This window comes from Triturus cristatus, chromosome 1_2 (assembly GCF_964204655.1).
Source record: "Triturus cristatus chromosome 1_2, aTriCri1.1, whole genome shotgun sequence".
NCBI classification, from domain to species: Eukaryota; Metazoa; Chordata; class Amphibia; order Caudata; family Salamandridae; genus Triturus; species Triturus cristatus.
Window position 1 is genome coordinate 206,009,043 of NC_140580.1, and position 23,710 is coordinate 206,032,752.

The 23,710-nt window shown below is 44.4% G+C and overlaps 2 protein-coding genes across 3 annotated transcripts in view; one reads left to right on the forward strand and one right to left on the reverse strand.

The window, feature by feature from the left end:
- VSIR (V-set immunoregulatory receptor) overlaps positions 1-8,871 on the reverse strand; it is a 139,181-nt gene extending 130,310 nt beyond the window's left edge. Inside the window, exon 1 of the mRNA XM_085603465.1 lies at positions 8,589-8,871. Coding sequence (XP_085459591.1) covers positions 8,589-8,676 — 88 coding nt within the window. The 5' untranslated portion in view covers positions 8,677-8,871. The remainder of the gene's footprint in view (positions 1-8,588) is intronic.
- The window catches only part of CDH23 (cadherin related 23), a 1,199,511-nt gene that overhangs the window by 627,615 nt on the left and 548,186 nt on the right, over positions 1-23,710 (forward strand). The window lies entirely within an intron of this gene.

Consider the following 23,710-nt stretch of genomic DNA (forward strand, 5'->3'; position numbering starts at 1 on the left):
GCACCCATCGAGTAGATCTGTGTCAGGGGTGAGCTGGCGCAGAACCCCTCTCTCTCTGTCATGGCAGGAGCGTTTGCAGCGGGAAGGTGATGCATGAAGGGTTTTTGGCGCAGATGTGCTTCCTTTATGGCGCCGAACCTTCACTTAATGGCGCGAGAGGTAGAGGAAGGCCAAAGATATTAAGGTATTCCTCTGCAGTTTTACAAAGGCAGGAAGCACCCCAGTTAATTGGAAAGCTGAATGAAAAGTGGGTGGGGCGATCGAAGGAATGCCGGGGTGGGGGGGAGGTGGTGTTTAAGAAGGCTCATTAACATATCAAGAAGATGTGACCCTCCTTTCTGATTTTTTTTTAAAGACGTTTCTTGTGATGGTGATAGTTCTACCGAAGGGCGTGCATTCTCAAATTCTAAACCTGTCCACGATTAGTGTTTCCATATGCACATCAGTCAGGTTCTAAGGAACGTTTGAATGTGTTGACACCAGAGGGTTACGTTTTTGTTTTGCAAGAAGTGAGAACTCTCCGGAGAGTTCGACATCATACTCATTCGGAGCCCCGCCCCTCCCATCACGCTCCCAAAAACACTTCAAAGATCTTTCACCTTCTGCAGATATTACTTAATTGTTACTTCTAGCAAGGCACATGCTGATGCTAATTCCTGGTTTAAAGAGATTTCAGCTTTGTAGCTGTAACATATTGGGTCGTGGTTTTACTGTGTTCAACAACAAAAACTGTATAGAACACAAAGAGCGCTGGGAGGGGGGAGAAGAGAAGATGCAGAAGAAGCAACGGAATAGGGGAGAAGACGAGAGGAGTTTGGTGAAGCAGGGAGGAAGGATGGGACAGCAGTGAGGAGAGCCACTGCAGAGGTGGAAAAGAAGGATGGGAGAAAGCAAAGAATGGACAGAAGGGGGGCGGCATAAGAGGGCAGTGGATAAACCGATAATGGCAAAGGTAGTGCGAAGAAATCGAGTGGAAAGAGGAGGCAATGGGTGTAAGGACTGCAGAGAGAGGGGAGAAGGAGGAAAGAAAAAACATGGGCGAAGAATGCATAGATGGGGCTGCAGTGGGAGAGAGAGGCGGAGGGAATTGTGTGTGCGCGCGCGCTAAAAGAACATTTTTAAAAAGCACGCGAGTGGTGTGCTCGCGCGCGACAGCAAAAGTGAAAGCAGGCTGGCGAGTGGTGTGCGATGTGTGCGCACCATGACGAGAGAGGAAAGCCAGATGGCACCTCTGCTCATCATTCTGCGCGTAACCGCACGCTCTATGCCACCCAAAAAGCTGTGGTCGGACTTTTTAAATCCCACTCACTAAATGTCTCGCCAGAGCAACACATGCGCTGGCTCAGGTGAGACCAAAAAGGGAAAAAGGGAGGGGACAACAACATTGGAGACTTCAAACAACAACAATGGAGAGCTTTTAGAAAGGACATACGGCGCAGTGCTCATAGTTACAGAAACAACGGTGGTTGTGTAGCTGTCAAGTGGCACGCGCATGTGATGTTATACTCTCTGGTAGTTCAGTTGGAATCGCTGCATCAAGGTGATTCTATATCAGTATTCAAACAAAGGGGTAACTGTTCCTCTAAAAAGAAGTATCAAGACCAGGTAGAGGAAAGTGACACTCACATAAGAGCGATTAGTGTGAGTGGTAGAGGAATTGCTCCTATAATTTATAGTGCCCTCACACACCCTTGCGGGTGTCATGCTTCATCATAGGGCGATGCTCCTCGTGGGGGTGGTGCTGCAGTCCCTCACTGGCCCCGCAAGAGGGTTCTTTCACGGAGATCTTTTTAAGGAGTCGCCGCAGTTGTGCGTGGGTGTGTGAGGTCTTTGTGAAAGGGAGGAGTGTGTTAAAATTACTAGATGGAACCCTGAACTGAATTTTTTATTCACGGGTCCAATCTGTAAATTAAAATGGGGTGGATCATGGAGTACCTCTTCGGAAAAGAATCTTGAGCTCAGGTGTGTAACTAGCTGCTGCTCACAGGATGAATGTGATAGTATTGAGAATACGTAATGGGGTCAACAACTTTTGCCCACACAGTATTCATAGGGATTAACATGAAAAAATAGTGAAATAATACTACCATAGAATATGTTGTGCTATTCCACCTTAGTTCAGTTTTCTTGCAGCTTAATTTGGTCAACATGGCCATATTAAATGCTACTCTGTTGCCAAATAATTTCAGTGGTTCTGCCTATAAACATACCTGTTTGTGTTATAAAGAAAAGTCCCACTGACAAGAACCCTCAATACACAACTTGCTTAAACAAACTTCATACTAGGTATGGAGAAGTTGTCACTAGCTGTCAACTAAAAGACTAACTCTTACGCTACAGAGTGGGCTCCCCTCATATGCATTCTTTCATCTGAATTCAATGAATTAACTTGCCTGGCCTACCGGAAATTATTTTGTTTGCTACCTCCACCTAAGCCTCACGGGCCATCGGCTCTAACTCTGACGTTTGACACAACTGAGTCCTACCACTGATTACTTAGCTATCTTTATGAAGGTATGTGGGAGAGGTTTGTTTTGAGTTTATTGTATTCTTTTGCAGTTAAAATGCCTCAGTACCACTGCCTTGCTCACGGTTGTATGCAAGAAGCTGTGTACGCTCGATTTGTTTGGTTATTGAACGCTGCCGGCCTACCAGTTTGTCGACCAGCTGTGTTATAGCAGGCTTTACTGTGGCAAAAATAAATAGAACCGATCCTTAAAGAAAGGCCCAATCACTTATATAAATCTGAACAGGGCAAGTAATGCACACCAGCAGCGGTTCCTCCATCAGGGGAAGTAGCTTTGCCCCGCAAGGAAACCTTGAAAACTAAAATGGTAGTAAAATGATTTTATTACCATTTTATTTTTTACTCTGCCAGCCAAACCGAGTGTGAGGGAGGGGCTAGTGGGCCATTGCTGCTGATTGGCAGCAGTGAGGAGTGGCCAATTCAGTTTGAAGTGTGCATGCTACTTTGGCCGGCTATCTTGCGTCAGCCAGATAGCGATGCGCAATTCAAAGCTCTCACAACCCAGCTGGCACAGGCTTCCAGTGCCTTTAGGAGCGCTGAGCTAGCCCGCTCCAGCCAATCCTGGCACTTCACTCATGCAGCTTAACATGTTAACAGCATGAGAGCAGCGTCTGGATTGTATAAACTTGGCTGGCTGTGGAACTTTGCCTGCTGAGCCAGGGACTGGAGAATAACGGACCATGCTGCAGGCTGCTAAGGTAAGATAAACATTTAATTTTTCTTTCTAAAATGTTTTTTATTTATTTAATGATGTAATTATTAACGTGAGCACCAGTTACCTTACAAATATTTTTAATGATGTTAGGTAACTGGTGCTCATGTTAAGTTCTGCAATTGCTTCGATTCAAGTACTGCTCATATAGTTCCCCGCCATTTTTATGTCGCCAAACGCCACTGCTGCACACATCAACTTCGTGACGCGTCTATGTTAGAATACGTTAATATAAGACAAATGTTGTTTAGCATTTCATGTTTTCATTGCTCAATGCCAACATGAATCAGTTACTGAGTTTCAAGAGAACATTTTAGAAATGGGCTTTCTTTATCGGAAGACCAGGAATCATGCCGCCTAGCATCAGCCAGGCCTTCAGCGTCGCTACAATGATTACGGGTGTAAAATATACCCATTGAGCAGCTGTGGTTTAAATGGGCTGGGGTTGTCGACTCTGGGAGAGTGGCCGCGGTGCCAGCAAATGTGAACAATTTGTATTATGTTTTTCTACCTAGTATTTGGAATGTAAGGCATGGATATATGAAGACAGTTCCCAGGTGGGCAATGCAGGGAAAGGAAAATTACTGTCAAGGAAGTAGAGAACAACAGAAGCTGTTGATGGAGTCTAAGATAACTTCAAATGGCCCGATCCATAGAGGCACATCAGTAATATGTGGAGCGTCAGAGTCCATCTCATTTGCCTATTGCCAAGCCTGCTGTAAGACCATAACACCATACCATCTTCATTGTGGCTTCATGAGGCGCAAGCAGATCGCCTCCATTTTAGGAAGACACATTAAACGTTGCTCTCAGTGAATGAGATACTCTGGATTCTGTGCTGTTTTGTCATGTATAGAATTGTTAATAACTGGGATGTCTTTCACTGAGTGACATCAAATAGACCAAGAGCGTGAATGAAAGCCAAAACCCCCACATAACGTATATTTAAAGACTGAACACAGACAGCTTTAGCCGATGAAACAAGTTTATAAAGTTGAAGTTGAGTTGCTGCTGTTCTGTCACCACAGAGAGTGCCCTTGAGCTTGAGATACATAAACATGGGCCTGAACATTATTCTCAATCCAAAGGTTCATCATTGTAATGAGTGCAAAGCCAGTGTGACCTGCTCCCAGAACCGGCTTGAGGACTTAGGGCAGGGGTCAAGGAAATCATTTATCCCGGATAGGCCTTTAACATACATGCTTTACAACAAAATATGTTGTAAAAGCATGTGTGGTAAAGGTTATACGTGGAAAAGGCATTCTTGTTGTAACGCATGCGTGGTAAAGGCATGCATTGCAAAGGAATGTGTTGTTCCATCATACAACCATCCTTCCTGAACCCATGTTGGCTGAATTGCTAAACAATGTTGCCTTGCTTTTGTGAGTGGAAGCCCCAGTGCCTTCTGTTTGACCATGGTCATGTTTGAAGGTGGAATCTGCTACAACACAATGTAAAGCGGGTGTGTCTAAGTGCACTGAGGGCAAAGCCTCCCCACCATGTGCCATTTTTTACATTATCCTCTTTGATTGTATCACTTGTTCAGCTGGCATAGAGTCTGGCCTTTCTTCACTTAGCTGACATCTAGGCCATGTCATGAGTGTGATTTTCAGCCAGTCCCATTGTTCTAACTTAAGGCAGGAAGTCTTCTGTGGATTTCATTACATGTACCTATAAGTCCAATCGTGCTAATTGCTGCTGGCTAAAAAGAGCTGTCTAACTATCACCCTCAAAGCAGGGTAGCTAGAGGCACACCTAACTCCTACATTTTTCACCTGTGCCACCAGCAGCAACGCCTGCCATGTCTCCTACCCCCTTTTTACTAGCTATAGGACCAGACTTCTCTCCATCATTAGCATGGTGCACTGGTCACAGACCCTGCCTAATCGGCTTCACTCTCCTGTGGAACAATGACTGCTGTCTCCTTCCCTCACTGCTCTGACTGCAGAGTGTATCCCCTTCCTCCTCGCCACTGTTAGACTGCCTGAGTTCTCTTCTGCTCTTGTTTGTTACATAGCAGCAGAGTCTCTCATGCTTAGCTCGGCCCTGTTTTGCTGGCTGCAGACGCCGATGTGTCTGTTCGTAACCATTGTTATGCTGGTTGCAACGCATGTACAAACGGTTACTGTTATATTACTGTGCCTCCAGAGCCCACATTTTACTCCTCTTCACTCTCGAAATGCTGGCCAAGTCCTTGACTGGCCCTTGCTATCCACTGTTACAAAACACTTTAGTCTCAATGTATCTTATTCCTTCAAACTCACTTCACAATAGTGTGACAACTCCAGAGCTCATGCGATTGAGGTGAGGGTGTTGGTGGAATTTAGTTGAGAGGAGTCATTGGTGCACAGCGACTTGCTGGCTGCTTGTCCCTGGGCCACATTCAGCCATAGTTGGCGTTTTAACCAACAATGCTTTGTACTCTGGGGATGCATTTTTCTCCTAATCTAAGTATGATTTATATGTACTTTTAGATGACGGTGGATCAGCTGTTGGCTTTAGCCGGCGGTGGACCATGTTGTAGATCTCCAGCAGGAATGTGTCTTGGAAGACATATAGGCCACATATTTTAACAAAAAAGAACTGTCACATATGACAAAGATGTGTTGGTATATATAGGATGATAATCAAGGTCCCGAGTTTTATCAAGAGATCTGACAAGGGTCATTATTGGCACACACTGAACTATCAAAAAGTATCATAGGTGAAAAAAGCAAACATACATTCATCTAACGCAAGTAGCAGGAAACAGGATGAAGACGACCCTCACATCAGACCTGTTGGCCACAGAGATTATGTTCTCCTTCCCTGACAATCAATTTCTGACCACAGTTTGATACTGGCTAGGAGCACAGGAAGAGAGAGGGGTTAGAAGATTCCTGCTGCCAGGGCCAGCTTCAGCACTGGTGGCACCCGGTGCGGCAAATTCTTCTGCGCCCCTCACTGACCTCTTTCTCCATGGTCTGCCTCACTACTACCCTCTAACAGTGCCCTCATCTCTCCATAGCCCCCTCTTTCAAATGCATTTCATTTGTTTTATGGTGGTACTCATACCAGTGGAAGGTGTCAGAGCACTTTGCATCACACACATTTTATATGAAATGTTCCTTAGACAATGATAATTACACAGTGTAGGATTCACATGTCACAATAGCAGGCAGTATATTTGTGTTTTGTCTAAGAAGCACAAACTCAGGATTTAAAACGTACCACAGTGGTTGGGGTTAGCTTTACTAATAAAAATGTTTTTCTACCTAAAAGAACCCTTTTTAACAACATTAGAACAATGAAAGACTAGGGGAAAAAACATAATGTTCTAACTAACACCATGCAGCTTGCATGCAGTTCTTTTATGATAGCTTATAGGCCACTGTGCTCTATTAGGATGGTAACTTATGTACTGCAAGTAACACAAGGATATCTGTGACAACGGCAGTAGCACATCGAGCTTGCCATATAAAATACAGTTCTGTGATCCGCATGGTACATGTTCTTTGCAGCAGGCACATTAACCCTCTGTGCTACTTTATGTTGAGCCAAAATTGCTACTAGCAAAAACTCCATCCTTGTCCAGCAGGAACATTAATCACCAGAGTTATCTTAACATTTTTATTTTGACTGAAAACTGCTGGACACACAAGGAACTGTGCAGCAGGTGCCTTTAAACCCATAAGTTATTTCTAAACACAATGCCCCCGAGCTAGGCGTCGCCAGTTGCACCTCCCTAAAGCCGGCTCTGCCTGTGGCATTGTCACCTGATACCGGCATGAGGACTGACAGGGGATAAGAGTGGTTCTGGAACGTTAGGTTGGACTTGCAAGGTGATGAGTGCATCGGTGGGGGTGGACCGTATCCTAACCATCTTCTTATCAGGATTGGTGGGCTGCATCTCTGTCTAGCCTCTGTGTCTATTTTGGAGGTGCTGACCATAGTGAAGTGGCAGGGCAGGTAAAAAGCCGAAATGGGGATTTTGTTCATTACTGAGAGCCCAAAACGGCATTACTATGGGACAGTGAGGAACAAACAACAAAACTGGAAGACACCTTGCACATAAGTCACAGCGTGGGAGTTAGGAGAATGCTAAGGTAAAGCCATACCATGCCCAAGATGCTACGACAAGCACAACATTGGGAGCACGGCTCTTTCTTTCATCCTTTCCTGGGTATGCAGGCGTGTCTGTAAAGACAGACACTTCAAATTCAACTCAGGGGAAAGAGGAAGTAAGCCACCATGGATTGATCGATTTCCGCATAGGTTAACCCAGTGCTTGAAATGGAAAAATAGAAGTGCAGGTACTCATAGCAGAGTACCTGCTTGTTTCTGAGAAGTGCCGGTACTCTCCTATTAAAAGTATTACGTCGCTCTTGAAAAGTGCCGGTACGCTCTCTCTCAAAATAAAAAAGTGCGGGTACTCTGTCCCGGGCAGCACCGGCCCATTTAAAGCACTGAGTTAACCAATTACATGTCGTAGTAGGATAGAAATTATTTTCGAAAATGGGAGACCAATTTCAAAACATTAGTCTCACTTTTACCACAGCCTCATCCTCTTCCCGAGGGAAACTTTCACAACCACTCACTAAGCTAAAATAAAAAGTAGCTAGGCCCATAGGCCTCTGCATTCCGAGTAAAACAAAAAGACTCATAAACCATTTCGAACAATGATCCTTGGTGATTCTCACCTCAAGTCTTTCTAGGTTTCCTCAAGATTAGGCTCCCTGGATGCATGTAATGCGAGGGGCGGGGAGGATGGCAGAGTGGCTCACGCGTTAAAGCAACCAGCACATGTAACTTGTACCCCGGGCGTCGTGTCAGGACAGCTCTGCGCAGTGCCGAGAGCCTTTCATCTTTTGTGTGTGAGGTCTTTAAAGTTCAAACATATAATTAACAGTTTCTCCGAGTTCATGCATGAACTTTAAACAGAAATAGTCAGAACCACAACCCATGAACAGAGACTGCACCTCTGTTTTGACGTGTTTTATCTAAAGTTCATGCATTAACTCGAAGAAATTACGAGTTATATATGTGAACTTTAGAGACGTCAAGCAGGGAAATAGGGCACTCGACTGTGCGCAGAGCCGTTGCGATAAGTCCCCTGGTTCCCCAATCGCCACAGTTATCTGATCAGGGTCAAATTCCTTCATTTCTCGTGTGCGACTTCCGTTAGCTGTCAAACTTGTTATTGCTTAGAAAAGGGCGCGCCTCTCGTAAATAAGCACCGCGTATATAATGACAGTAGTGGAGCACTACCAACACACAAGCACGTGTAGGCGTTCCTTTCTGCCATAGAAACGAACACACATTCAGCCTCTTATCTGCCATCCTGTCTGAGCAGGGACGGGGGTTGCTTACCTTGGTACGAGGCCAGAAGCAGGAGGACGGCCAGGTAGCTGCTCCGAATCCTGGTGAGGAAGTGGCACGGTCCCCCGTCAGAAGCCATCGTCGCGCGCGCTGTGACAGGAGGATACTGTTTTCATGTCCGTCGTGTATGCTTCATAAGCCTACCCACACTGACGAGCTAGATTGGGCACGTTGCACAATCGTCGGTACAGGAAATTTCACAGAACAGAGCAAGTTAATTTGAAATGCGGAAGAAAAAAAAAGAACATCTTCGAGGCGAACGAAGAGAGAAAATGGCTCCCCCTGCAGGCCAACTAAGAAAATAGAAAAGAAAAGTATGAAGAAACAAAACTTTCCTAATTAGGCATGAGGACAACCAACCAAAGGAAACGAGGGACTCCATTGTAATTCTGCAGTGAATGGGCTATTGTGTGCTGGGCCTAAGTGGAATTCACTGCCGTTGGTTGTTTAAAACGTTGATATCAAATAACCCCCCAAAATAGCAATTGCTAGGTCTATCTTACTCTTGTTTTTTCCTGCCCTTAATGTTTTCCACTGAGGTCACCGAGACACCTGGCTTTGATTGAGAGCGCAGACATTGCCGGTGTAGGGAATCCCGTACCTTGCAGAATACGGCTGTGTTTTGAAGCTGTGTATGTCATTCAAGGCACACACGCAAAAATGAGAACAACAACAACCATACACGAGGCGTGGCTCTGCTTTGTAAATAGACCAAACTTACACTCTGGGTGTCATCGTGAGTTGAAATTTTTATTTGATACTTTTTAATGTGTGTTCTTGGTTGACAACCTTATAAACATAAAAAAGTAACTATACGAATGTATGCAGTTAACAAACAAATATAATATATGTAGCGCACAATCTCTCATTAGTTATGCATCGAGGTGCTTCCAATAATCACGGGTCATAGAGCAGTGCCTAAATGGGGACAGTTGATGTCTGGATCCCCTGGATCTTTTAGAGATGATGTAAGTTGTCTTATGGCAAGGAGAAGTGGTGATTCCTGGTAGCCGGTGGCCCACAGTAGCTGGTCAGAAACTGACAAGGTGCTTCCATCTCAGGCATTCATTGCGATTGGTGGTATTCCACCCAGAGTGGTTACTCGAGCTAGAATTCCCCTGCTCACTATCATGAGTGACCCAGTGCCTTGGGGTCTTGGGGTTCCTGTAAATTCTTCTCTGGGTAAGCTCGGGTCTGCAAACTTGAGACCCAATATTTCCAAGCCCTGAAACACAAGGTCCAGTTTTACTGGGTGTGGATGCACATAAACTTCTTTAGCACCAATCCTCAGGGTAAGAAGTCAATCAGTCAAGGGTTTACTAAGGCAGGTAGTGCGGGGAAGTAACTCGAAACTCAATAAACCTATTTGGCCTAGGCAGCTCCATGTGTTAAGATATCCTACAGATACATCCAAAGCAAGACAGGACACATTGGGCTCTCCTGCCTCAGGTAAAATGGTGGGTAAGGATCTCTTGACACCCCTATGAGCTCCCCATCCACCCCCTAAAGTGATGGTGGATATGATCTTTGTAGTGAGTCATGTGTCTCAAAGTCAAAGTTCTCCCTGCAATGTTTCACCCTTGCACTGTATATTTGATTAGTCCCCAGCAGGCAGAGCTGGCTTCTGCAAGCTGGACCAACAACAAGAACAATGGTTCCCTCGGAGGAAGCGTTAAGCCTAAGCTCCCCTTGCATCACAGAACATCTTAAAAAGTGAAGATTGACATATAGTTGTATTTATATTAGCATATTATTTAATTATTTAGTTCAAAACAAAGTTTATTTGGACTAATTAGTCCTTAAACATTTAAAATCCCCATAAATACAAACTCATAAAACCACATATCTTGATTAAAATCTATCATAAAATTCATACATTTAAAATTCATTGATCCTTCCATTATTCTGTTTAACGTACTGTATGTCATATAATATTTAAAACAAGTATTTCTGTTCTATTCACATTTAAGGATTTTATAAACCTTTTGGATGAACTTCCCCATAGCGCAAGCCAAATCTAAATTACTCATTTCAGTTAGAAGATCAACTGCTTGTATCCTATTTTTAATACCATACTTTTTAAAAATTGGGCATAAAAACACTTTCCGTATATCCAAAACCTTCTGACAGTCCAATAAAATATGTAATATATCGCATGTATTTCCCAGAATACAAACACATTATCCTTTGCTATGATTCATTGCTTTTTTTTACCCCATTGTTAGCATAACAAGGGTTAAAACCAGTTCTCAACCTTAGTAATTCTCTTCTTATCGAACGACAAGATAGTCTATCAATATAAGGGAAATGTTGTTCATTTTGCCACACGTTAGCCATAAAACGTACAGATTTTTTTCCCTTGAGATAATCTTGGTCGTGAGCTCGAGAGATTTCTCTCCCCTGGGCCCTGAGTTCTCTCTTGTCAACCTTGATTTCTGCAGGCACAGCTTGATCCTCACAATTCTACAAGCTTCAGGTATAATTTCTCTTATCCCTTTTGCCCACCTTAGCTTGCTCCTCAGTATGTTATGTTATGTTATGTTATGTTAACAGGTTTTATAGAGCGCGACAGCTGCCTCAGCTAAAAGGTGTCCCGGCGCTGAGCAACAAAAGAGCTGTACGCATAAAACACTAAAGGCCTACAGGGAAGGGAACAGAAATGTCTTAATGGCTTTCCTAAAATGAAAGTAGTTAGTAAGCCCACGAATGCGGGCCGGCAAAGAATTCCACAGAATGGCAGCTCTATTGCGAAAAGAGCACCCACCCTCACGGACTCTTCTCACCCGGGGAATCACTACCAGACATTGTCCCATAGATCGAAGTGATCGTGTAGGAGTGTAAGGTAGAAAAAGGTCAGACAGAATTTGGGGAGATGCCAATTTCAGAATTTTGAAGGCAATACACAATGCCTTAAACTCAATTCGCCTGGCTACATTTCTACATCACTGCAACATTTTATGTTCTTCCCCAGCGCCCAGGCGCTGCCAAATTCTTAATAGTGCCATACATGCCATTATATCCCATTAAGTCATTCCTGTTTTCAATTTTGCTGCCTGGACCATTGAGGACATGGGCAACGTTAATACGTTTTTCAGGCACTCTCCCTATTTGGCATCCCATCCATTTTTACCACTCAAATATAGCAATTCTGCTCCGTATAGGAATTGTGGTGGTATCATATCTAAATAAGTTTTTAAAACCGGTCTTGTAGACTTTTCACCTTAAACTCCATAACATTTCTTTAGACCACTGACAGAGGCTGATGCCCTCAGTTTTAATGCATCTAGATGGGTGTGCCAATTCAAATTTTTCTCAAACCACTTCCCTAGATACCTATATTCGTTTACCTCTTCCAACTTTGTTGAGCCCAAAAAAAAGTTGAACCTTATTTTTCTTCTTCCAAAGCTTAGTACCTTTGTCTTATCCATATTTACTATAAGTTTTTTAAGACTGCAATATTCATTGGACATATTCATCTTTCTTTGCAGGCTGATCTCTGTTTGGTCTATTATTACTAAGTCATCTGCATATAATAGACATACAATATGTTTTCCGTTTAACTTTAGTCTGGCCCCCCTTGCAGTACCTAAGACTGAAGCTAATTCTGCTATGAATAAGGAGAAAAGTAGGGGGGCCAGTACACACCCCTGTCTTAACCCATTTCCAATTGGGATGTTCTGTGATAGGCTCCCCTCTATGTGCAAAATGATCTGCACCCAATTATAATTATGTAGAGCTTGTATTACCCTTAGCAGATCCCTTGGGATGTTGTATCCGACCAACGTCTCTCACAGCGTCTCGCGGTCCACTAGATCAAATGCTGCGTGGAAATCTACGAAGCAGCAGAACAAACTTCCCCTCTGTTCAGCGCAATGGACCAGAGTGCAAAGCAGTGGTCGACTGTACAGTGCACTTCTTAGACCCCCCCTGTTCCAGGGGCACAAACTGATTTGCTTCTGACCAGTCCTTGAGTCTTACCAAGATTATTTTGGCAAATACTTTTTCTCCTACGTCAAGTAGGTTAATTAATCTATAGATCTTCTGGGCTTTTATATCTCCTCATTTATGGATGGGTCTTATGATTGCTCCTCTCCAGTTTTCTGCTATATGATTTGTATTAAGAATCCCAAGGAACATTTAAAAAAAGAATTCTGCCCACCACTCTGGCCTGGTTTTTATGATTACTGCAGGGAGGTTGTCTAGGCCTGCAGCTCGAGTCAAGGTTAAGTACAACAAAGAAATGGTCAAGTAGCACACAACAATTAAAAAGACAAACAATAAGTCGCATCCACAATACCGACTTGTAAAGTTAAATTCGCAAGTAATGCAATTTATGTAGAATGAAGTTATGACTTTTAGTTGTGGAAACACAGTTGCTCAATCCTCCTAAGGTAGTACAAATATTTACAAATATTTACACTAATTAGTGCTCAGGGTTGGGTAATGGGAAGAGAGGAGTGATAGTGATCAATGTGGAGACATGAGGGTGGTGGACAAGGAAAGGATAGTGTGACATACAAATGCCATATGCAAATCAGTCTTGACCCTGTGCATCATGGGAACAGTCCAGCCCGAACTGCCAAGCCAGGTCCTCCCTGGACTGGAATCAAGCATCCTAGGACTGGTTTCAGGGTTTCACCCCTCTTCAGCCAGGATAGCTTGATTCCAGTGGCATGGAGAGCACGGGACTCACGTCTGAGCAAACCCGTCCCACTCGGGGTGACAAATGCAAAAACAACAGTTGATGGACAGAATGCAGAACAATGTCATACATTCACCCCAGTACATTGATCCGGGCCTAAATCCATCGTTTTTTTGCTCGTCATTCCAGTTTGAACCCAGCCATATGCAAATCAGTCTTGACCCTGTGCCTCATGGGAAGAGTCCAGCCCGAACTGCCAAGCCAGGTCCTCTCTGGACAGGAATCAAGCAGCCTAGGTCCGGTTTCGGGGTTTCACCCCTCTTCAGCCAGGATAGCTTGATTCCAGTGGCATGGAAAGCACGGGACTCGCGTCTGAGCATACCCGTCCCACTCGTGACAAATGCAAAAACAACAGTTGATGGACAGAATGCAGAACAATGTCATACATTCACCCCAGTACATTGATCTGGGAAAAATCCATCGTTTTTTTGCTCACCATGCCATTCCAGTTTGAACCCAACCATATGCAAATCAGTCTTGACCCTGTGCCTCATGGGAACAGTCCAGCCCGAACTGCCAAGCCAGGTCCTCCCTGGACTGGAATCAAGCATCCTAGGACCGGTTTCGGGGTTTCACCCCTCTTCAGCCAGGATAGCTTGATTCCAGCGGCAAATAGATACAGCAAAGAGTGGAGGTAAGCAGTCAAATAGTTTGGGGGAAGACCACCCTAAGGATGACTGGTCTAACAATGGCAATGAGCAAACTATGGAAGAGGAGTTGTAATGATATTTAGAAACGTATTCCAGAGCAACAAATGTGCAGCCACCAATTCTCCACATTTGAATTCCTTGTCATAGTAATTATTAATTCCTATTCTGAATGCTTTAGAGTGAACATTACAGACTATCTTTCCAGAGATCATAAACCTTATGTAAAACACTACACCAATTCACATCAGAATTCAAAACACTGCCTGTGTGGTAATCATGTTCTGCATGTCTCAAATCCTAAGTCTATCACAAAAACCCTCTCTCAACAGAACACATTTTAGAAAGTTGTTGAACTCTTTGGGCCTGGTTTACAAACTGTGTTTTGTAGTATGCTATGTAATACTATACTAATACTACTCACATACATCAAAACAATTCACAGACCTATTGTCAGAGACATGTGGCTGTGCCTTTTCAACTATCGTTTCTTTGCAGGGATATCCATCAAGGTGAGGAAGATCTCTGTACACATAAATATATTACTTTGTGTTTAATGTGGGTGAGATCATGGTAAGTGGTGGGAAAATGGGGAATAATTACAAAAAAATGGATTAGATTAAGGGAAGTTTGGGGGGGTTAGGCGTGACATACAAATATAAGATATACACCCACAAATTAGAAATCCATTACAATTCTCAAAATGCAATTATAAAGTTACTGCAGCCCTGAAAGTGTCACAACAGCTGTAAATATTCTCCAGCCCAGCCTTGGAGTAAGTTCAGCAATGCACATGACCAACCACTGGTACTACAACACACTCCCATAAAAACAATGGAGGCAGAGAATTAATATAACACTCATACGAACTAATTAATCACATACACTCACACACATAATCTATACATTCACTGAACAAAAAGGCTAAAGTAACGTTATAGTTGGGTATTGTAGAATATCTCACTTTACATTCAAAAACACAAATTAATTGGAAAATCTAAAGGCTAAAGTGATGTTATAGTTAGATATGGTAATAAGATCTTAGCTTGTGTTAATAAAAACCTAGAACTTGACTCAGTAAAAAAAAAATGTTAAAGCGACCTTATAGTCAGGTGTTGAAATAACCTAAAAAATAACATTTAAATACCAAAAAAACTGTGAAATTCACCAGTTGTACTTTACTTAGCTAACTATAACTTGAACCCCACCTTACAAAGCTTAGGACATCGCATACTACATCACTCATGACCTGTTAAATGACATCTTGAATGAGTTTTCTGATAACGTTGCTGTTAAAACCATAGTCATATGAAGTGCAAGGTCACTGTGTCAACATAAAGGGGTGCACAGCATAACTCTTTGAGGCAAGGGTGGTTGGGTATGTTCAGAGTTATATGGTGCACTGTCTGCAAATCACTAACTTTGGAGTGCAATTAATTCTCCATGGTAAAAAAGATGAAAGCTTAGCAAATGTGATGTGGGTTGCATAGTAGTGCTTCAAAGTAGAATATTTTGCAAGGCCAAATTCTATTGCAAAAACTGCAAGCGCAGAGCGTCTGTTGGCAATAGATTATTGACAAAGTTTATCTGGGAAAGTGCCTGTGTTAAACAGTTGTAATGCAGTGCTATAGACTCATTCTGTATAACACGTTTGTTTATAAAGTGTGGATGTTTATTTTTAGAACTTCAGTTATTGAATAAAGTAGAAATTGTGGTGTCAGCTCTAAGGTTTTATGCTATTGTGTCCACCTCAAGAATGTGTGTGGTGCATTTTACCAATCTATGGAGGGTCATCCAAAGGGCCTAACAGAATGTGTCTTTTCAGTGGCAAAGCATACCTGTCAACCTCTTGACAGAAAATTATGGGTCATGTGAAGCATTTACACGTGTGATCCCATTAAGGTGAATAGAATACAAACTCATTTTGGCAGGGAGTTCAAGAATTAAAAATGGGTTGTCTCCATTAAAGTCTATGGAGACATTTTGTTTAGTAGCTGGGTCAATACCAGTAAAAAGAGGATAACATCCAATTAGTGTGGACAACTTGACAAATATGTGCTGTGTACAGCATGTGATCAAAGGTTATGTCCATTATTATACGATTGGTGATAGAAAATTTGCCATTGATGTATCTTGTTGAATTACTTCAAGCCCACTAACCCTTTAGGATGCTGCTATAAGACTGAATAATGTCATGAGTGGTGTTATCAGTTATGTCATTTAACATGTCATGAGTCCTGTAATATAATGTAAGTCATATGCATGATGGGGCAAGTTTAAGTTAGCTCAGTAAACATTAATTTGAGAATTTCAGTGCATTTTTGAGATTTGAACATTAGGTTTTGTATTATTTCAACACCTAATTCTAAAATCACGTTCACCATTGGTTTCTTCAATGAATGTTTAAGATTTTAACATAAGCTAAGATTTCTTACCATACCTAACGATAATGCCACTTTAACTTTTTTTTGTCAGTAAATTTCTGAGTTGTTTCTGTGTAAGTTGAGATCTTATTACCATGCCTAACTAAAATGTAATTTTAACCAATGGTCTTTTCAGTGAATGTTTGGAGTTTGTTTTATCATACTCAGCCACATTCTCTACTGAGCACAGCTTTAGGTCACACGCAGTGGTGGGTTGGAAGCTGACTTCTGATGGGTAGCCAACCTTCCACTATCCATGGCCCAGGCCATAGGGTGTGGCCTGTGGCCAGGTCCTGCATCCAACCCCAGCATCCAACCCCACTGTGGTAGCCAAACCTCATGCACAGCTGGCGATTGACCACAGAACCTAGTCTCCGGCCAGTCCCTGCGCCGAATCCAGCACGGGTTGCCAACCCCCATTAGGCACTGCCTTTGGCTGCGTGCAGCATGGAGTTGACAGGCTCCCAACCCAGCATGGGTGGCCAACCTCCTGCTGTGCATGGCCTTTGGTCAACTAGGGTCCTAGTACTTCTGATGGTGAGACTAAAATTGTACCCTTCAACCCTCTCATTACCGCATTCTCCTTCATGGTTCAGTACCTTTTTATTTGATTAACCTGACTCTTACCCTTAACGCTCTCTATCTGATCTCTATGAAGACAATGGACATTGACCTTTTAGTCAACCTCCAGTTACCACCTGTTCTCCTGGTGCTGCAGTTTAGAACATCTCTGGATTGTAAAATAGATTAATAACATATGCAAATCTTTCCTGAATTCTATAGGCTCACTTTTTCTACCCATACACAGCCACACTAATTGTACAAAAAGAACAATTGATGGACAGAATGCAGAACAACGTCATACATTCACCCCAGTGCAAAGATCTGGGCCTAAATCCATCGTTTTTTTGCTCACCATACCATTCCAGTTTGGACCCAGCCATATGCAAATCAGTCTTGACCCTGCGCCCAATGGGAACAGTGCAGCCCGAACTGCCAGGCCAGGTCCTTTCTGGACTGAAAACAAGCATCTTGGTGCCGGTTTCGGGCTTTCGGCCCTCATCAGCCAGGGTAGCTTGACTCCAGTGGAATGGAGAGCATGGGACCCACGTCTGGGCATACCCGTCCCACTCGGGGTGACAAATGCAAAAAGAACAATTGATGGACAGAATGCAGAACAATGTCATACATTCACCAATTGTGATCATGGTAGGATATCAAACTCATGTGTACTGCCTAGTACATGTTGAGTCCCCTTGGGCCTAAACCACCAACTCTTTCATTCTCATACAACTAACACTATTCTACTCATGCCATGAAACATTCATATTAACTTCACCCACCCATACATGTCACTTAAAGGTGTCTTTTATGATACCTATTGCCAATTATTTTTTTGTACTGTATTTATTGAATTTTACTCTTCTGTTTCGTCTCTGTTTCTGTCTATGCTTCATTATAACGCCATTGTGTGTGTGTTATGGCAAAAAACTGAAAATACATTAATAAAACATGGCTTTTTGATACCCGAGGTCATTTAGCTCACATCACAGGCCAACCATCACTATTCATATTTCATTTACCAATAAACTGGAATTTTCCAATGCATGGTTAGACTTGGTGTGGTGTTAAATTGGGGGGGGGGGGGGGTGGTTAGGGGGGTAACTGATTTCCTGAAAAAATATAATTTGAGGTTTTCTTTTTTAAGTTACAAAACCCTCTCTTAACCTTGGTCCTTAATTTGTAAAAGAAAGAGTGTTGGTGCCCAAAGCTCAACTCAGAATGTTGCCATGCAATTAAACGTCATTGCACCGAATACCACTGCTGTTAGCCTTAAATCCACCTCATGCCTCTTTATTCCACTATGGAACACTCCCTGTACCCTTCATCTTAATCTTGCGGGTGCCCTGCTTTCACCCTTTTTCCATCTTTCTCTTTCTCCTACTCTGTCTTCCCTATGTGTGTTTTTCCCTCTCTTGTTCTGGGGCATGGATGCTCACAGTACAGCCGGGGGCACTGGCGGCCCTCCTGACCTTTGCTTGTAGCCCCACTGGTGAACATTAGCACTGGGCTGCTGGTTACCTGAGTATAAAACCTTTATTGTGGCAATTAATAAAACGTGGTAAAATAACACCATTTGAGAACCCAATATTATTCAAAATGCAGTATGTAAACTGGATATATTAAAAAAGTGCAACCAAATATCTTTTATGCCGAAAGGGCACAAGGGCACACTGGTTGCGACCCACTGTACGCAGATTAAAACCTTTTATGTAGCAAGGATATTAAGGCAGTTCATAGTAGCATGCAAGATTTTTGTTTGCCTGAGTACTAATACTCAGAAAGAAATTGAATACATGGGCAAGCATTTAATGTATATGTTAACTGTAAGCAGGGCTTTAAGTGGGATGAAAAAACTGGGGGGGTCTCTCAAAGGGGCATGGCCAATGTAATTAAGGGCATCGCTTAAAAACACCATAAACTCTGTGCTTAGCATAGTGTGCCACCCAGCTTGTATTTTGCTGTTTCTATCATTGCATCCAGGTATATGATACAAGTAACATCACACCTATAACAAGTCAGGACTATTGGCTTTGTCAATGGTTGTTACATCAGATTGGTCGCACACTGCTACACCTACCAGTCGTGTTCCCCCAATGAAAATGGTCCCTGAAGGTCAGCGTCGGCGGATACACCTATGCTCAAGAGTGCGTGCAAGTATGCGTGGCGTGTGCCATCCCTGGACACGTGTTTCGAGGTAGTTGCCTCTCGTCAGCAGGGAGTAGGAAAATGAGAGTGGGGTTGCTGTGTAAGCTGCTAAAAACATAATCAGGTCTAGTACCTCTCTTAGCGCGCAGGTGCGTAACCATGAGTCCGTCGACTCCACCGGCTCAAGGGAGCCTGAATATAAAGTTACATCAGATTGGTCGCACACTGCTACACCTACCAGTCGTGTTCCCCCAATGAAAATGGTCCCTGAAGGTCAGCGTCGGCGGATACACCTATGCTCAAGAGTGCGTGCAAGTATGCGTGGCGTGTGCCATCCCTGGACACGTGTTTCGAGGTAGTTGCCTCTCGTCAGCAGGGAGTAGGAAAATGAGAGTGGGGTTGCTGTGTAAGCTGCTAAAAACATAATCAGGTCTAGTACCTCTCTTAGCGCGCAGGTGCGTAACCATGAGTCCGTCGACTCCACCGGCTCAAGGGAGCCTGAATATAAAGTTACATCAGATTGGTCGCACACTGCTACACCTACCAGTCGTGTTCCCCCAATGAAAATGGTCCCTGAAGGTCAGCGTCGGCGGATACACCTATGCTCAAGAGTGCGTGCAAGTATGCGTGGCGTGTGCCATCCCTGGACACGTGTTTCGAGGTAGTTGCCTCTCGTCAGCAGGGAGTAGGAAAATGAGAGTGGGGTTGCTGTGTAAGCTGCTAAAAACATAATCAGGTCTAGTACCTCTCTTAGCGCGCAGGTGCGTAACCATGAGTCCGTCGACTCCACCGGCTCAAGGGAGCCTGAATATAAAGTTACATCAGATTGGTCGCACACTGCTACACCTACCAGTCGTGTTCCCCCAATGAAAATGGTCCCTGAAGGTCAGCGTCGGCGGATACACCTATGCTCAAGAGTGCGTGCAAGTATGCGTGGCGTGTGCCATCCCTGGACACGTGTTTCGAGGTAGTTGCCTCTCGTCAGCAGGGAGTAGGAAAATGAGAGTGGGGTTGCTGTGTAAGCTGCTAAAAACATAATCAGGTCTAGTACCTCTCTTAGCGCGCAGGTGCGTAACCATGAGTCCGTCGACTCCACCGGCTCAAGGGAGCCTGAATATAAAGTTACATCAGATTGGTCGCACACTGCTACACCTACCAGTCGTGTTCCCCCAATGAAAATGGTCCCTGAAGGTCAGCGTCGGCGGATACACATATGCTCAAGAGTGCGTGCAAGTATGCGTGGCGTGTGCCATCCCTGGACACGTGTTTCGAGGTAGTTGCCTCTCGTCAGCAGGGAGTAGGAAAATGAGAGTGGGGTTGCTGTGTAAGCTGCTAAAAACATAATCAGGTCTAGTACCTCTCTTAGCGCGCAGGTGCGTAACCATGAGTCCGTCGACTCCACCGGCTCAAGGGAGCCTGAATATAAAGTTACATCAGATTGGTCGCACACTGCTACACCTACCAGTCGTGTTCCCCCAATGAAAATGGTCCCTGAAGGTCAGCGTCGGCGGATACACCTATGCTCAAGAGTGCGTGCAAGTATGCGTGGCGTGTGCCATCCCTGGACACGTGTTTCGAGGTAGTTGCCTCTCGTCAGCAGGGAGTAGGAAAATGAGAGTGGGGTTGCTGTGTAAGCTGCTAAAAACATAATCAGGTCTAGTACCTCTCTTAGCGCGCAGGTGCGTAACCATGAGTCCGTCGACTCCACCGGCTCAAGGGAGCCTGAATATAAAGTTACATCAGATTGGTCGCACACTGCTACACCTACCAGTCGTGTTCCCCCAATGAAAATGGTCCCTGAAGGTCAGCGTCGGCGGATACACCTATGCTCAAGAGTGCGTGCAAGTATGCGTGGCGTGTGCCATCCCTGGACACGTGTTTCGAGGTAGTTGCCTCTCGTCAGCAGGGAGTAGGAAAATGAGAGTGGGGTTGCTGTGTAAGCTGCTAAAAACATAATCAGGTCTAGTACCTCTCTTAGCGCGCAGGTGCGTAACCATGAGTCCGTCGACTCCACCGGCTCAAGGGAGCCTGAATATAAAGTTACATCAGATTGGTCGCACACTGCTACACCTACCAGTCGTGTTCCCCCAATGAAAATGGTCCCTGAAGGTCAGCGTCGGCGGATACACCTATGCTCAAGAGTGCGTGCAAGTATGCGTGGCGTGTGCCATCCCTGGACACGTGTTTCGAGGTAGTTGCCTCTCGTCAGCAGGGAGTAGGAAAATGAGAGTGGGGTTGCTGTGTAAGCTGCTAAAAACATAATCAGGTCTAGTACCTCTCTTAGCGCGCAGGTGCGTAACCATGAGTCCGTCGACTCCACCGGCTCAAGGGAGCCTGAATATAAAGTTACATCAGATTGGTCGCACACTGCTACACCTACCAGTCGTGTTCCCCCAATGAAAATGGTCCCTGAAGGTCAGCGTCGGCGGATACACCTATGCTCAAGAGTGCGTGCAAGTATGCGTGGCGTGTGCCATCCCTGGACACGTGTTTCGAGGTAGTTGCCTCTCGTCAGCAGGGAGTAGGAAAATGAGAGTGGGGTTGCTGTGTAAGCTGCTAAAAACATAATCAGGTCTAGTACCTCTCTTAGCGCGCAGGTGCGTAACCATGAGTCCGTCGACTCCACCGGCTCAAGGGAGCCTGAATATAAAGTTACATCAGATTGGTCGCACACTGCTACACCTACCAGTCGTGTTCCCCCAATGAAAATGGTCCCTGAAGGTCAGCGTCGGCGGATACACCTATGCTCAAGAGTGCGTGCAAGTATGCGTGGCGTGTGCCATCCCTGGACACGTGTTTCGAGGTAGTTGCCTCTCCTCAGCAGGGAGTAGGAAAATGAGAGTGGGGTTGCTGTGTAAGCTGCTAAAAACATAATCAGGTCTAGTACCTCTCTTAGCGCGCAGGTGCGTAACCATGAGTCCGTCGACTCCACCGGCTCAAGGGAGCCTGAATATAAAGTTACATCAGATTGGTCGCACACTGCTACACCTACCAGTCGTGTTCCCCCAATGAAAATGGTCCCTGAAGGTCAGCGTCGGCGGATACACCTATGCTCAAGAGTGCGTGCAAGTATGCGTGGCGTGTGCCATCCCTGGACACGTGTTTCGAGGTAGTTGCCTCTCGTCAGCAGGGAGTAGGAAAATGAGAGTGGGGTTGCTGTGTAAGCTGCTAAAAACATAATCAGGTCTAGTACCTCTCTTAGCGCGCAGGTGCGTAACCATGAGTCCGTCGACTCCACCGGCTCAAGGGAGCCTGAATATAAAGTTACATCAGATTGGTCGCACACTGCTACACCTACCAGTCGTGTTCCCCCAATGAAAATGGTCCCTGAAGGTCAGCGTCGGCGGATACACCTATGCTCAAGAGTGCGTGCAAGTATGCGTGGCGTGTGCCATCCCTGGACACGTGTTTCGAGGTAGTTGCCTCTCGTCAGCAGGGAGTAGGAAAATGAGAGTGGGGTTGCTGTGTAAGCTGCTAAAAACATAATCAGGTCTAGTACCTCTCTTAGCGCGCAGGTGCGTAACCATGAGTCCGTCGACTCCACCGGCTCAAGGGAGCCTGAATATAAAGTTACATCAGATTGGTCGCACACTGCTACACCTACCAGTCATGTTCCCCCAATGAAAATGGTCCCTGAAGGTCAGCGTCGGCGGATACACCTATGCTCAAGAGTGCGTGCAAGTATGCGTGGCGTGTGCCATCCCTGGACACGTGTTGTTAGTTGCATACGATAAATATGCAGCAACTATGGCTTGTATATTAATATTGAATTGAAAATAATTTGAAAATAAATTTATTGAGCGCGGTTGCTGCCCAGGGGCGTCCAAGCGCTGAGAAAGCTTCCACTTAAAGCCCTTGTGACAGACACTACCACAATGTTGCTGCTCCAGAGTTTCAAAAAGAGAAGGGAAATCCAAAGAGAAAATAATTCTTTTTAAAGAATTTCCCTACCCCTACAAGGCTCACCTGGCATGACGTCATGCGGTAACTTCTCCACTGGTGAGAAGTGAGCAGTGTGAGCAGGCGCATATCATTGTGCCTGCTGTCTCGAAACGGGTCTCTATCGGGCTCTGTTTTGTGCCCTGGCACTTATTTCAGGACTGGAGTGACAGCAGACTGCTGTCACTGCAGTCTGGGGAAAAAACGACCTCCTGTGCCAGGGCACAAAACAGAGCCCGATAGATGCCCACTTAAAGCCCTGACTGTAAGTAACGGAAAACATGCAAAGAAGGTGTCCTGCTCCACTTAACCTTAGTAAGACTTTTAATTGTTAAAGATATCGTGCAACAAAATGTAAAAATATGACAAAGTTTCTTCATAATTCAAGAAAGTGTATTTCATTAAAATGCAAACGTGTTTCACCTTAGTACATGAGATTATATCACTGCACTGAGAGGTTTTTTTTAAAGTTATAGTTTTCAAGCATAAACTTAGAAGCATTCATCCCTCTTCCCTTACCCTGCCAATAATGCCAATAGTGAACCAAGAGGCAAGTCAGTTGTCATGAGTATCCTCTGGGTGGCTTGTGTTGGTATTATATATGGAAAACATTATAGTTTATTAAAAAAAAAAGCACAGGACAAGGTTTTGTACAGCGCTCACCCTGAGCTCATGTAATTCAAGGTTCCCTCA